Source organism: Hyperolius riggenbachi, chromosome 8 (assembly GCF_040937935.1).
Source record: "Hyperolius riggenbachi isolate aHypRig1 chromosome 8, aHypRig1.pri, whole genome shotgun sequence".
NCBI classification, from domain to species: Eukaryota; Metazoa; Chordata; class Amphibia; order Anura; family Hyperoliidae; genus Hyperolius; species Hyperolius riggenbachi.
The window spans coordinates 52,818,592-52,834,818 of record NC_090653.1 but is presented as its reverse complement, the minus strand read 5'-3'; the positions used below and the strand labels follow the sequence as shown (position 1 = coordinate 52,834,818).

At 43.4% G+C, this 16,227-nt stretch overlaps 1 protein-coding gene across 1 annotated transcript; it reads right to left on the bottom strand.

Annotated features, from left to right (window-relative positions):
* Window positions 1–294: 294 nt before the first annotated feature.
* On the bottom strand, window positions 295–15,420 carry TUBB (tubulin beta class I). Its single transcript, XM_068250429.1, has 4 exons — window positions 15,266–15,420; window positions 9,666–9,774; window positions 4,914–5,024; window positions 295–2,488 (listed from the first exon to the last, which is right to left on the bottom strand). Exons 1-4 carry the CDS (start codon window positions 15,320–15,322, stop codon window positions 1,431–1,433), a joined length of 1,335 nt encoding a protein of 444 aa, XP_068106530.1. The 5' UTR covers window positions 15,323–15,420; the 3' UTR covers window positions 295–1,430.
* Window positions 15,421–16,227: the final 807 nt, after the last annotated feature.

Genomic DNA, 16,227 nt, shown 5'->3' with positions numbered 1-16,227 from the left:
ATGAAATCAACGACTCCGACTCCAACTTCGAGTGCCAAAAATTACTCCCACTCCACAGCCCTGGATTTTTGTACCTCGTTTACAGCCCTGCTTAGGTAAGTATCTGATTTTTCACCCAAGGTTCACTTGGGTTCCTACTAAAGAACCTTCTATAAAAATAAAAACAAAGAGAACAATTAGGGTAAGGTATTCATATGGAGTAGCACAAAAAACTGTGCTGTAGAGGAGACACCACAGTAGAACCTCCAATTACTGCCCACCCTATCAAATAATGGGCACACGACACAACAGACAAAACTTAAAAAAAAAGGTTTTATTATTTTTTTTTTCCGTCACAGGCTTGTCATCTTTTCAATATGAAAAAGCAACAGTAAAATAAAAAATAATTATGGCATGGGGACAGAGAAAGAAGGAAAGGATGAACAGAACAACAAAAACTGGGAGGGGAAAAAGAGTACAGGAAAAAAAGGAAACATCCACTTTTTCACTTTGAGAAAGGTCCTTCCCCACAATTCCTTCCATTTGCCAACAGCGAATTCGTTATCTTCTCTTTTAATTTACAATCGTTTCCTTTCTAACCAAAAACCACCTCAACCCAGGCTGTAGATTTTAGGCCCGTAAAGTTGTTTTGCACCCAAAATATGATCCCGTCCAAAAATACTGGTCGCCGACAAGGACGATAAGTGCATATTGTCAGGCAATGCATCCCAGTGACTGTGGTACGATGTAATCGAGGACAGGCCAAAACTTTGTTTACTGAGACGTACGTTGAGCTAATCTTACAGGGAGATACTTCTACAGCTCCCAGTTGGTCAGTGGTTAGGGAAGTGGCAGTGACCAGTACATTTTATGTGTGTCCACAGTAATAAGTTAAGGAAACGAGCAGGAAATAAAAACCGCTTTTAAAAGGACTAAGAAGCCACCACTGTACAGGGCTCAGAAGAGCAAAGGGAGGGCAAGAAATTATCAGGCTCTTCTGCAGTTTCAGGGTATATCCGTAGTAGGCCCATCTGTGGCTGCAGAGACCAGCACTCAGCCAAAGAAAGGTCAAGAATTGTTGTGCAAGTAGGCCTCTTTTGATGGAACCCAACTAGTCAAAGCCTTAGCAGTAATCTAAGGAGCCTACCACAGCCTACCAACTGTATACCAACTCCAAAGAACAAACTTAGCAACCTTACGGAGGTGTCATCCACTAGAATCAAGACCTACCTTCATAGACTATTCACAAGACCAAGTCAACATAGACAGAGAAAGGATAGAGGACCAGAAGGAAACATGGAAACAATGGAAAAAGATGAAGGAATAAAACAAATGGAAATCTTCCATGAGGACTTTTTATTCTCTCAGCCTGAGAATGAAGGAGGAAAGATGAGGAAGAAGTGGAAGTGGAGAAGGAGTAGTGGTGGTGAAGGTGGTGGAGAGAACAGAACTTAAGCCTCCTCCTCAGCTTCTTCATTGAAATCTTCTTCTTCTTCTGCTGTAGCATCTTGGTACTGTTGGTATTCGGAGACCAGATCATTCATGTTGCTCTCAGCCTCTGTGAACTCCATCTCGTCCATACCCTCTCCTGTGTACCAGTGGAGGAAAGCCTTGCGACGGAACATGGCAGTGAACTGTTCTGAGATACGTTTGAACAGCTCCTGGATGGCAGTGCTGTTGCCGATGAATGTGACTGCCATCTTAAGGCCGCGTGGTGGGATGTCGCACACTGCCGTCTTGACATTGTTGGGGATCCATTCTACAAAGTAGCTGCTGTTCTTGTTCTGGACATTAAGCATCTGCTCGTCAACCTCCTTCATGGACATACGTCCACGGAAGACTGCTGCCACTGTCAGATACCGACCATGGCGTGGATCACAGGCAGCCATCATGTTCTTGGCATCAAACACCTGTTGAGTGAGCTCTGGCACTGTTAGTGCACGGTACTGTTGGCTGCCTCGGCTGGTCAGTGGAGCAAACCCTGGCATGAAGAAGTGGAGACGTGGGAAGGGAACCATGTTGACTGCCAGTTTGCGAAGATCGGCATTCAGTTGACCTGGGAAACGTAAGCAGGTGGTGACTCCACTCATGGTGGCACTGACCAAATGATTCAGATCACCATAGGTTGGGGTTGTCAACTTCAGGGTACGGAAGCAGATGTCGTAAAGGGCCTCATTGTCAATGCAGTAGGTCTCATCTGTGTTCTCTACTAACTGATGGACAGAGAGTGTGGCGTTGTAGGGTTCTACGACTGTGTCAGATACCTTGGGGGAGGGCACAACACTGAAGGTGTTCATGATACGGTCGGGATATTCCTCCCGGATTTTGCTGATGAGAAGTGTGCCCATACCAGATCCAGTGCCACCACCCAGGGAATGTGTGAGCTGGAAGCCCTGAAGACAATCGCAGCTTTCTGCCTCCTTCCTCACCACATCCAGAACAGAGTCTACCAGCTCGGCTCCTTCTGTGTAGTGACCCTTAGCCCAGTTGTTGCCAGCACCACTTTGTCCTGAAAGAGGGGGAAAAAAAAAGTTAAGTGAATATAAGAGTTCTCCTATTACCAGCTTTAAGGGACAATGAAGCACCAGTGGATGGGTAGTGTAATGGTTAAGAACCCTGCCTCTGACATAGGAGACCTGGGTTTAAACCTCGTCTCTATAGTAAGCTAGTATCCATTCAATATGGAGATCTTGGGCAAGACTCCCTGATACTGCCAACAGCAGAAAATTGCTATACAATTATAGGAATTCTTATTATAAATTGGAACATTAGTCATACATTACAGTCATTAATACTGACAAATATAGACAATAATTGAAGGTAGAAAGTAATGGTATCTAGCTCCATCCTGCTTTGTAGTACTTTTACTGAAGTTTCACAAAGAGAGAGGTGTGCAGCAAAACCCCAGGGCACCCAGGCAGTTACCGTCTTCGGCAGCGAACAAATGTTTTTGTATGTGAAACAGCTGTCTGGTAACGTCTATACCCCTGCCACCCACCTGCCTGGGGGCCCTAGGATTCTGCTTCACACAACTATTTTTATGGTAACAATCAATGTACTACAAAGGAGGTTTATGCTGGATATCATTATTTTCCACCTTCAGGCAATTCACTTTCCTGCTTTCTATGGTAAAGCACATTCTGTGGGGTCCAAAAACCCTCAGGTGCTAAGACCTCAATCTATTCCAAGCTATAGATAATCCCTGGCTCCTGAAGGGAACACATTTTCACAGACGCATGACTGACGGTATCAAGTCACAGTTGTATTGTCTTGTATTAAAATGTATTATTAATGAATAATGGCTAAAATGATTGTTAGTTAATAGTGATGGTCATGTCTAGAAGAACAAATGGAGACGCATATGAGTTGTTTAATTAGCGGATAGATTTGCAAAGCTCTGATTTGCTGTGATCACATCCTTCTTGAGCACATGATCATCACTAGCAAATCAGAGACTTAGATATCTATCACCTGACCAAACTGATCACATGCTTCTCCATGAGTTCTCCTAGACTGGACCATCACTATTAGTTAAGTTTGATTAAAGATCAGGGAAACGTCTGATTTAGTAAACGTTAGGAATTAATACAGAGGGTTGAATTGAGATAAAAATAAGAAGGGTTAGGAGCAATGATAATGGATAGGGATAGGTTATACATGGCAAACTATGGCCCAGCGGACAAATTTGGCCCTCGAGTGGTTTCCCCACTTTGCATTGTGTCTAGCCCACTGTAGTTTACCAGGGAAACCATACGGGGGAGGAAGGGGGAAAGCACTAGACACCAGGGAACTGTATAGGAGATGTAACGGGGTCACTAGACACCAGGAAACTGTTTAGGGGAGAGAGGGGGCCACTAGACACCAGGGAACTGTGAAGGGAGGAAGGGGCACATTAGACATTAAGAAATGGCCCGCGACAAGGTCCAGTGTTCAAATTTGTCCCACTTTGTAATTGAGTTTGACACCCCTGGGCTAGGTAATGATAATGAAGGTTAGGTGTTGATATGACAATAAGAAAGGTTGCAGGTCAGCAATAGTAACTTGCCAAAAATGACAGTTAGGGCCTGTTTCCACTACACGCAGATTCTGCATGCAGAAAACTGACTTCAATGAATGCCTATGGGAAATCTGCATCAGAAAAATCGCGTTCAGTGGAAACAGGTACATAGACATTCATTGGAGTCAGTTTTCTGCATGCAGAATCTGCGTGTAGTGGAAACAGGCCCTTAACCACCCTGGCGTTCTGATAAGATCGCCAGGGAGGCTGCGGGAGGGTTTTTTTTAAATTGAAAAAAAAGTATTTCATGCAGCCAACTGAAAGTTGGCTGCATGAAAGCCCACTAGAGGGCGCTCCGGAGGCGTTCTTCCGATCGCCTCCGGCGCCCAGAATAAACAAGGAAGGCCGCAATGAGCGGCCTTCCTTGTTTTGCTTACACCGTCGCCATAGCGACGAGCGGAGTGACGTCATGGACGTCAGCCGACGTCCTGACGTCAGACGCCTCCGATCCAGCCCTTAGCGCTGGCCGGAACTTTTTGTTCCGGCTGCGCAGGGCTCAGGCGGCTGGGGGGACCCTCTTTCGCCGCTGCTCGCGGCGAATCGCCGCAGAGCGGCGGCGATCGGGCAGCACACGCGGCTGGCAAAGTGCCGGCTGCGTGTGCTGCTCTTTATTTGGCGCAAATCGGCCCAGCAGGGCCTGAGCGGCAGCCTCCGGCGGTGATGGACGAGCTGAGCTCGTCCATACCGCCCAGGTGGTTAAGGTAACATGATGATCATTTTTACCAGCCAACGGAGACTAAAGTTTCGGGAGGACTGAATGCCAAAAAGGAAGTTAGGTAATAATCAGGAGGGTAAGAAGCCAAAAACGAACCACAATTAAAGGATACATCAGAACTAGAGAAAATGTAACAATTTATTTTACCAATTAACAACTTACCAAAAACAAAGTTGTCGGGCCTGAATATCTGTCCGAAGGGGCCGGATCGAACAGAGTCCATTGTTCCTGGCTCCAGATCGACGAGGATGGCTCTGGGGACATATTTGCCACCTGTGTACAAAAAGAAAATTGGATGAGATTTTGTACTACAAATCATTACTTTTTTTTCAAAGTTTACTTCAAGGAACTTTTTTTTTCCCATAAAAAAGCCTTAGGGTAGGATCACACTAGACAGAATCGCATATGCAGTTTCCATAGCACATAGTGGAAAACGCATATGCGATTCTGCCTAGTGTGTTCTTGCCTTCCACAAAGCAAACATTCTCATTCAGTATAGAGTCCATGACCATGAGTCCAATTCTTATAACTCACAGAACTGGTTCAAAATAAAGAAGGTCTAAAAAATAGGAGGGGCTGGGTAGAAATTAGGTCAACCCTTCAGTTCGGCATCAACAGTGCTAGAAACAAATACACACTATAGATTGCCACCTTCTCAGCTAAAGCAGACCTGAACTCAGAACATCCTCTCTGCTCTAAGATACACCCCAGCATAATAACCTTTAAAGAAAAACATTTCTTTTATTACAGCTAATTCAAATCCTGCAATACATCTACAGTGTGTCTACTTCCTGCTGTCATGGAAGCAGACATATTGTTAACATACTGTGCTTTCAAATTAGCCTCTCTGCCATGGCAATCCGCTGACACAGCTGAGGATCAAATTACAATGTGTGATTAGTGCCAGATGAGGGGGAATTACACAGGTTAACCTCTCTATATACATACAGGGTGTATTTCTCTATGTTTTCCTTCAGTCCTGTGCTAGAGTTCAGGTCCACTTTAAAGTGGATCCAAGATAAACTTTTACTCATTGCATAATTGTGTTCCTTTCATATAGTTTATAGGGCATCTAATTCATTTTAATACTCTAATTCCCTATAAACTAAACAAGCCACTCAGACCCATGTAGCAAGGGCTTATGGGAGCTCGGTCTGGGCAGGAGGAGGAGGTTTTACTAGCCAGAGATTTCAGAGGCAGAAGGGAGGGGGAGAGGGGAGTTAAGTTTTCAGAGGCTGAGGGCTAAAGATGCAGATCAGCTTGCCTGTGTGTAATGTGACAAGCAGAACATGGCTGCCCTCATTGTATCACATGAAGAAATAATCATATACTGTTGAAGCTGTTTGCAGCTAGATCTAAACTTTAAATAAGATATATAGACAAGTTACTTGTTACAGTTAGTTTTTCATCACGGATCCTCTTTAATGTTAGAAGCAAATCTGCACTGAGGGGAATATGGCAGCAGGCATTGCTGCCTCCCTTTAAAAAAAATTCCCGCTACACCGATTTAGCTCCTCAGCAATCACCTACTGCCTGCTTACAACCCCCACCCCCGCCCAATCAGTGTGAAGCCACGCCTCTGTATTACAGAATGAGAGTTGCTTCCATATCGCACTCACTTCAAGTGTACTTTAAGCCCTAAAAAAAGATACAAATATTTTCATATCATCTCTACACATTTCAAGAATGCAAAAAAAAATGCCCGTGATTTTGTGTAGATAAATTATTTGAACATCAGCCAACAACAAACAGCATTTGTAAAGCGCCGATCTCCCGTAGGAGTCAAAGCACATGAGGATGGCTCATGCCAAGTCTGCAAATGCCAATCTAAACAGGTGGCTATTCAGTCTGGATTTGAATATCTCCATGGATAGGGCTGTCTTTAATGGGTGTTGCAGGGAATTCCAAAGGGTAGGGAGAGTATGACAGAAATCTCTGGCTCTGAAGGTTTTGAGGTACACTCTGGGAGTGTCCAAATTTATGGATCCGGCTGAATTGAGTAAATTTTTCGATTTGCGTAGATATTGGCCAATTTATATGGAATACAATCAATTCTCCACCAATCCGATAAAATGATTGGAACGGTTGATCGAACCAAAAAATTGAGGGCTGTATGGCCACCTGTGTTATAAAGATTTTTGTAAAGAGGAGCAACTCCCTAAAGTTTCCTTAGACCAGGGGTAGGGAACCTATGGCTCGGGAGCCAGATGTGGCTCTTTTGATGGCTACATCTGGCTCACATACAAATCAGCAGGGGTTGATACACTAAGCTACACTGCTCAAGCAGCACAGCTTAGTGTGGCAGCACAAGTAACATTTTCAAAGTAGGCACACTACTGCTGTAGCATGCAATGCTAACTTACTCACGCTCCCCCAAAATGAACAACGGCTGCTCCTATTGTCCCACTCTGGACCCTGTCAGGTCCAGTGACTTTGTAGGACGAGATCCCCACTTTGATCGGGCCAATAGGCTGCCTGTCACTTGGCAGGCAGCCTATTGGGCCAATGTGTGGGGATCTCGTCCTACAAAGTGAATCAACACGCAAGTCAGCTAGCTAATTGTACAAGCTGCTAGTCGGTATTTATCCTCTCGTGAGACGTGAGCCCTACTGTCCCAGTTTGAAATATATTGAATGGCTCTCACAGAATTACATTTTGAAAATATGTGGCGTTTATGGCTCTCTCGGCCAAAAAGGTTCCTGCCTTAGACCATACCAGCAGATCATGCTCTGGGAATGAGTATTACAGGTCAATGCACTTTGGACACCATGACGCTTGGGAATATCTTTTCAAACAAGTAATGAACCTTTGGACCATCTACTATATTCCATGGATATGAATGATAAAAAAAAATCTTGAAGGCTTCTTGTTCTTATATTTTTTACAACTGGTTTCTACGAACTCCATATAGAATTGCTGTTTGGACTACTGAGCTATTTGCAGACATCATGGACTATATCAGTGAATTAAAAGCTGACGTACATAACTAGTAATGGCCACCAGTTAGTCATATTTATAATTATTGAGCAGAACGCCTTTCTGTTGCAACCAGTTTGTGCCGTTCTGTTGCAGATTTGCTTGTGCTCCCAAGATCATTGCCCTGTTGCATGACCCAGTTTCAGCTAAGCTTTAGCTGTTGCACAGATGGCCTCGTATTTGACTTTAAAATACTTTGGTAAACAAGAGAACATCACGACCAACTCAGTGACTGCAAGGTACTGAAATCTGTTGGCTGCAAAACAAGCACAAATCATCTCTTCCACCACCGTGCTTCACAGTTGGTTTGAGGTGTCCTCCTGATATGCCGTGTTTGGTTTTCTCCAGATGTGGCGTTAAGCATTACGGTCAAACATCTCCATGGGTTGCTCAGATATGACTAACTTTTGGCCACTATTGTTGAATCTGAAATTTTGATTAATTAGTCTGCGCGAATGTTACATTTTTGAGGCGTATTCTACTTAACTTCCTGGTTAAAAAAAAGAAATGTAACCAAAGGTAGCTCAGTTCAGCATTCCTTAAAGGACTCCTGAACTGAAAGGGACACGGGGCTGCCATATTTCATTCCTTTTAAACAATACTAGTTTCCTGGCTGTCCTGCTGATCTCTTTGGCTGCAGTAGTATCGGGATCACACACACCTGAAACAAGCATGTGGCTTATCCACTTAGAAACATCTGATCTGCATGCTTGTTCAGTGTCTGTAGCTAAAAGTATTGGGGGCAGAGGATCAGCAGGACTGCTAAAGGAAATGAATATGGCAGCTTTCGTACCACTCTCAGTTCAGGTGTCCTTTAAGTGCAAAACATTCTGCTAACATTTTTATTAGCCTCACTAGGAGAGGGAAGCTGCAGCTAGCAAATCGCTTAGTCATAACACAGTTGCTGGTTGGCTCCCTGAAGCTGATATTTGCTTATCCCAACTTCTGCCTCCTGTGTGGGTCTTATTAATAATTTCTGCTCCATCACTCTTCAGCATCATCATGTTGTGGACAGTAAGACACTGATGTGGTGTCTGAGAAGATCACAGCCTGCAGCACTGGAAGGCCAGGAATTGGCTGGTAAAGTGATTTCTGAACACGTACTTCATAAGTGATTTATTGAACACCAGCCAATCATGGAGCTGTAAAACACATATGTGCCTGGATCTGAGCTATACATTCCCAGAACAGGCATTTGTTCAATGGAACATTCGTTTTTTGTGAAAGAAAAACTGATGCACCAGTTCATAGATCTTAGCAAATGACTCCTGCCTGCTCAGTTAGCCCAAAACATTTCACCTTCACTCACATGAGGGAATGTCAACTGAAGCCACACCTCCCTGTTGATTAATATTCCATTATGGGGCATGGCTTCACATGAACTGAGGCGGAAAGAGGGAAAGTGTGCAGGCAGCTTTCGTTTTCTGAGGAGTTATGAACTGGTGCAGTACAAATTTTTTTTAAGTCATATCAGTCTGACTGGACCAGATCACATATCAGTAGGTCTCAGTCATAAGAATGTCATTATATTTAATGTACCGAATGTGATTATTCGTATGCATTACACTTGATTTAATTCAACCCTGATGAATCCCCACCTTAGCGGCAAAACATGTAGGGTCACTTTGTTCGTGTAATAAGTGTATTGTGAATTAGCATCCACCGGAGAAGGCTCTAGTAGCGTACATTTTTTTTTTACTATAGGTGCTTCTTCAATCTCTGTTTGTCTTCAGCTCATATCAGTTAGACTAAATGTTATTAATTTTAAAAAATTGAGTACTATTTTACTGTCTGTGGGTTTAAACTTCTGTTTTATTCTACTTCCTCAAACCTAGTATCGCTTCTTTAGTAACGGGGTTCCCCCCTCTGTGTTTTGTCATATTAGCTGTTGCGGTTAGTTTGGTGGAGTTCTTTGCTTCAAGAAGGAGCTGGGATTACCTGTTGCCTCGTTGTAGTAGACGCTGATCCTGTCTAGTTGCAGGTCGCTGTCTCCATGGTATGTCCCTGTTGGGTCGATTCCATGCTCGTCGCTGATTACCTCCCAAAACTAGAGAGAGAGAGAGAGAAAGATGAAACAAGCCATGAGCATTGTGTTGCTGAAGGCACCTGGCCTCTCTTTCTGATCTTGTGACAGAAACAGGAAGTACTAACCACATCCTCCTTCAGCTGCTGCACAACCCTCAACTGCTCTGCAACCTAAATACACTTTTTCCATCCTGAACATACACTTCAGTTTATGTTACATGCAGATGAGCCGAACAGTGTATTTATTTCCTTTTATCTATTGGGAATTCTGATGTAGGGATATTCCACCAAGGTTGCTTGCTCTGAGCCTTTTAAGCCCACTTAATCCCAAAACTGAACAAGGCAAACTCTGGAAACAATACAAGAAAACAGTATTAACTTTGGGGGGAAAACTACTCAGATTGAAAAATCCGTTGTGTAGCTCTGCTTGCCTGAAAGCTGTGCACCTAACCATACAGGCTTAACACCTCCCCAACCAATGGGAATCTGAAGTGAGAGGGATATGGAGACTGACAAGTTTATTTCCTTTTGAGCAACGCAAAAGACCAGGCTGTCCTGCTGATCCTGTGCCTTTAATGTTTAGCCATAGACCTGAACACCCATGCAGTCCAACTAGATTAGCCTCATTCTTGTTTCAGCTATGTGATATGGACACTACTGCTATTGCTGAAAAGAAAATAAATATGGCAGCCTCGATATACCTCTCACTTCAGGTCTCCATTTGTACACATTTAAATATCTGTAGCACGCAGCGATTGAGGCTTGATCTCTTGGGTAACAGCGTACAGACGCACCATTAGCCTACAGGCTGGCAACATGCTCTGTTACTGTGAATGAGTGGGGGGTGGGGCGGCCAGACAATGCACCGAGTGGGAGGGGTAGAGAGGCAGATCAATAGTGTTGGCCTGCACACAAGATGCTCTGGCAGGGAGGGTCAGGAGCTGCTCTACACATGCTAGATTCTTGGCAGAGGCTGATCAAAATCCTACCTCATCACATACGGTAGTTTATACGTAATGCAGGAATGCTGGGAAATGCAGTCTGGCATCTCGTTCAGCCTACTTTGCGTGTCACATGATTACACCTGATTGATCTGCCTACCAGTTAAATGCAGAGGGGATAGGAAGCAAGCTGTAATTCATTTCCCAGTACATTTGGCCCCTGATAAAACTACTTTGTCCACCGCCTCGTTAATATACTATCTATCCTGACTGATATTATAATTTGCCTTCTTTAGTTTGGGGTCCAGGTGGGCTTCAATGAGGTAGATGCTCCAGGACTTAATCCCCCACTGCTTCAGGTATCTCTGTAAAGTCTCATGCACACAGAGGCATTTCCAGCATCCAGCAAGGATTGGTCCCCGATCCCTTGGGAGACAGCGCATTGCCAACGCTGTACAGTGTGTCACCAGCCTCCAGGCTAGCTAGGCATCTGTTGCTATGGAGAGGGGGGGGGGCAGAGGGACAAGGAGTGGTGCAAGACAGAGGGGTGTGGCTGTTGCCCGTCAGGAGTCGGAGATGGCCAAAGATCCAGCAAGCCAGATCTTTATCAGACGTTGTGTGGTCACTGTACAAATGCCAGATCCAAGCTAGACTGATGAAGATCGGTTCCTGGCCCCGCCCACCTGCAGCCATGCCAAAATCTCATTCATTCAACAGGATTTTTAATTTGTTTCACAGGCGAAAGACTGGAGCGCCATGGAGACAGACCCAATTCATCTACCAAAATCCAAATCCAGACAGTGATTCAAGTCATCAGCATCTGCTCACAGTCGAAATATCGGCCGTGGGCGGACCAACCCTTTAAATGCAGCCATCACGGCCAGGCTTCCAGCCTGAACTCTGCTTGACAGCGGTGATGGACTGACTTCTGGGAAATGAGGAGAAAGCATTCCTCTGAGCTGTGTATGGATGAATCATGTGCAGTCTTGTGCTCCGGCTGCCTCTGTGGGCTTACAATGCTTTCCGTTCTCTGTGGAACGCAGACCTCCCCCCACTCTCTGGCTGCTGCTCGATTTTCACAGCCCTCTATGGCTGCCTTCCCCTCCCTCCACATCCACAGAGGAAGCAGCAGAACAATGCAGCCTTACAAATGCAGAGGGGGGATGTGACAGCGGGTCTATTCACCCCAAATTATGTCACTGCCACAGAGAGGGGCCACTATTCCACCACAGCAGCCTAATCTGCTGTCTAATGTGACAGCGGGTCTATACACCCCAAATTATGTCACCGCCACAGAGAGGGGCCACTATTCCACCACAGCAGCCTAATCTGCTGTCTAATGTGACAGCGGGTCTATTCACCCCAAATGATGTCACTGCCACAGAGAGGGGCCACTGTTCCACCACAGCAGCCTAATCTGCTGTCTAATGTGACAGCGGGACTATTCACCCCAAATGATGTCACTGCCACAGAGAGGGGCCACTATCCCACCACAGCAGCCTAATCTGCTGTCTAAAAGCTGCATATAGAAGGACTATACAATCCATTTCCTCCATAGCAGTCTCTAAATACTATACAGTATGTAGTGTAATGTATCTACATAATACTCTGTCTATCATTATACGTATCCATATGATTTTAAACTGTGCCCATATTTGGACCCCTATAGCATGTTATCCATCTATATATCCATAAATGTATCTATAGTCTCTACATAAAATGTATCTATATGATCTTTGTATGTATGTATGTAACTACTATCTATCCTTATGTGTATCTATGTAGCCTTTATATGATATGTGTATGTATGTAACTACTATCTATCCGTACGTGTATCTATACAGCCTTTATATGATGTGTATGTATGTAACTACTATCTATCCTTACGTGTATCTATGTAGCCTTTATATGATCTGTGTATGTATGTAACTACTATCTATCCTTATGTGTATCTATATAGCCTTTACATGATATGTGTATGTATGTAACTACTATCTATCCTTATGTGTATCTATGTAGCCTTTATATATGTGTATGTATGTAACTACTATCTATCCTTATGTGTATCTATGTAGCCTTTAAATATGTGTATGTATGTAACTTCTATGTATCTTTATGTGTATCTATACAGCCTTTATATGATATGTGTATGTATGTAACTACTATCTATCCTTATGTGTATCTATATAGCCTTTAAATATGTGTATGTATGTAACTTCTATGTATCTTTATGTGTATCTATACAGCCTTTATATGATATGTGTATGTATGTAACTTGTATGTATCTATGTACATTTACATAATGGATATCTTTACATATATCCATTATGTTTTAAATATCTTTAAATGCAGCCATATAGCCTCTGTATGATCTATGTATCTTTACATACAGTATATCCATTAGCCTATATATGTTTTAAGTATCTTTACATGTAGCCATATAGCTCCTGCACGATCGATCTATCTGACACGTTTATACAGTCTAAACACGTATCCATATAGTAATGTCTCCCATCTCTGTTCTCATTGTCCTGTATGTCTCCATATGCTATAGTCATAAATCTATGCATGTATCCTGTAGGTTATTGATCGGTTCCTATATGATGGTGGCTGAGCACACACAGCTGTTAGCTGTACAGGAGGGGGATGGATGGAGAGAGGGGGGATACACCCCAGGGTGTGGCACTGCAGCTGTACCAGGCTGTCACCAGTAAAGAGTTACAATGCCGCCGCCACGCATATCCGTTAGCTGAGCCATCACGCTGCCAGCCGTCATAATTGGGATCCCCCCCAATCCTATTTATAGGCACCCGACTGTACAATACGTTACTCATCCAAAAGCCGCCAGCCTCGTGGTAAATATTTTCAAGAATGAAATAATTGCATTTAAAAAAAGAAGGGGGGGGGGGGGGGGGAGGATGCATTTCTGATCCACAATCGACAAGAAGACATTTTCATTTTTTTTAATCTATTAAAATCTCATTCTTATTTAAATGTGTCGAAAAAACAAAATTATGTCACACCCACATGACTGTGATTAAATTAATGGACCATTCTTCAGCCCTGCAGATGGCTATGTAATGTGGCTATACACACACACCCATCCCCTAATCCCCACTGTAATAGCATTACTGGCTGCCTCTGCTGCACTGCAGATAGCATCTACGTCACAAGCAGGATTTTTTTTTCTTCTCCAGGTAGGGAATTTGGGGTAAATAGGAGGATGACGGGGCGATCGGGGCTCTGGGTGAAAGAAAGAATACCTGCCAGCAGGGTTTTAGGGACTTTAAGTCAAAAATGCCATTTTTTTACGGAAACTCCCTCCTATTTTTAAAGGCAGCCTGAGAACAAAGACTGAAAATGGAGAGAGGGAGGAGGAGGTGGTCGGGGGAGGGGAAAACTCTTGGCGCCATACTACACTGGCTGATCTTTTTTTTTTTTTTTTGCAAGATGGGGTGAAAAGCCTTAAAATATCCTCAATCATCGGACTTGGAAAAAAATAAAAATAAACTGTTCATGTATACAATCAAAGCTGTCAGTCATATATATGAAATGGAAAACATTTTTTTGTATTCCAATGTTTAAAAAAATAAAATAAAATAGGAAAAATGTTTTGTGCTCAAAAAATAAGACAAACAAAAAAATAAAACGCTTTCATTAGATGGATTTCTTTAATCCACAGATGCTGATGATACTGCCCTACTGGATGCAGTTCTGTTACTTCAGTACTATAGTAGCATCCTCCCAGACTCCATTCTGTTCTATTCTGATGGCATCCACTCCCTTCTCAGCATGCACCACTTTGCCAAAGCATGGCTGTGCAATGTGGCATCTGACAGTGCCAATACAGTGTGAAGGGTGGTACAGAAAAGTCACCACACTCAATACACATGGGTTTGGTGAATCAGCCACACTGACAGTCAATACTATACAAAAAAATACAAATTGCCTCATTTTCATTCAACTATTTAAATTAATCCTTTCCCATGCCAAGAAGAAAATTAATGACAATCTGACATATACAATGCTTTAAAATGCATTTTCTTATATATGGTCTACTGGTAAAGCTGTATACAACAGGGGAATACACCCACAACTCCCTTTCACCAGCAAGTGCTGCCAGACAGGAACTGTATTAAATACCGCCATTCCACTCTTGTGGGCGTGTGTGTATATATATATATATATATATATATATATATATATATATATATATATATATATATTGCACCTGGTTCTGCACAGCATATTTCACAGTGGCAGTGGCACTGGCACATGTAATAATTAACCTAATGCATGCAAAAAAAAAAAAAGTGTCATTGTAGCCAATCTAACCCTAGCTATACTCTCTCCACCTATTCAGCACACTATAACCTAAATATTCCAATTTCAATCAATATTTAAATATATTTATATATTTTAAGGACATTAGGGGACAGGCACAGTGACAATAGTGCAGAATGGGCAGAGATCCTCCTCTATCCTCCTGGCTGTGGGACCGTTATATATTCTAGGTGGGGTGACTGATGGATCTAGCAGCAGGTGCCCCTCCTCCAGGCATGCCAGCCTCACCTTAGCTCCGATCTGGTTGCCGCATTGGCCGGCCTGGATGTGGACGATCTCCCTCATGGCGCGAGCTTGCTGGGTGGTCCGGAGATGGAACGCTGGAGGTTTGCGACGTTCTAGTAATGGAACGTCTGAGACAATGGCGAGGACAGCAAGTCAGGGAGCCGGGTACTAGAGGAGGGGGGCGGGCTCTGGACGAGCAGGGGGCGGGGACTCGTAGGGGTGCTTTAGGGAGGATGCTGGTGTCACATTTTCTCCTGTAGCTGTAGTAATGCTAAAAAAAAAAATACAGTACAATAGGCAGGGGTGTTAATTCTGCAGATTGATCTGTATTTATATTAGTCATGATTGTAGATAAGATTGTTTGAGCATAGATATGTGTATAATGCCTGGTACACACTATGCTATTTCCCATCAGATAGGCGGGTCGAATCGATTATTTCTGACAGGTGCGATCTGATTTCCGATTTCTGATTGGTTTTACATAGAAGCTATCTGGAAATCGATCAGAAACGATCACAAATTACATCTGACGTGTTAGAAATAATTGATTTGACCCGTCTATCTAATGCTGGGAATAACCCAATGAGTTTTTTTCGGCAGATAGGTGGCTCGATAGATAATTGCCGACCGCTCCGATCTGATTTTCGATAATTTTTCTAATCGATTTGCATAGAAGTGATCAAAAAATTGATCTGAAAAATGATCAAAATCAGATCGGACCTGTCGGAAATTATCTATCGATCCATCTGTCTGCTGAAAACACTCATTGTGTATTCCCAGTATAGTGGAAAATTGAATGTTGCGTACCCAGTATAAAACTCGCTCAATCGCCGTCGCTAGAAAACAAGCGATCCTTTGTGGTTTGCGGCGAACGGACGACGTCGGAGCACGGTTTAATTCAACGATGATCCACCAGGAAGAGCGTAACTAGCCACACATAAGGAGTTTGAATGAAGCAATCGTTT

Coding starts and splice junctions, on each gene's coding strand:
- TUBB (XM_068250429.1), bottom strand. CDS start 15,322: ATGAGGGAGATCGTCCACATCCAGGCCGGCCAATGCGGCAACCAGATC. Junction 5,025..9,665: donor CTACTACAACGAGGCAACAG/GTAATCCCAGCT, acceptor TTTTGTACACAG/GTGGCAAATATGTCCCCAGA. Junction 2,489..4,913: donor GCCCGACAACTTTGTTTTTG/GTAAGTTGTTAA, acceptor CCCCTCTTTCAG/GACAAAGTGGTGCTGGCAAC.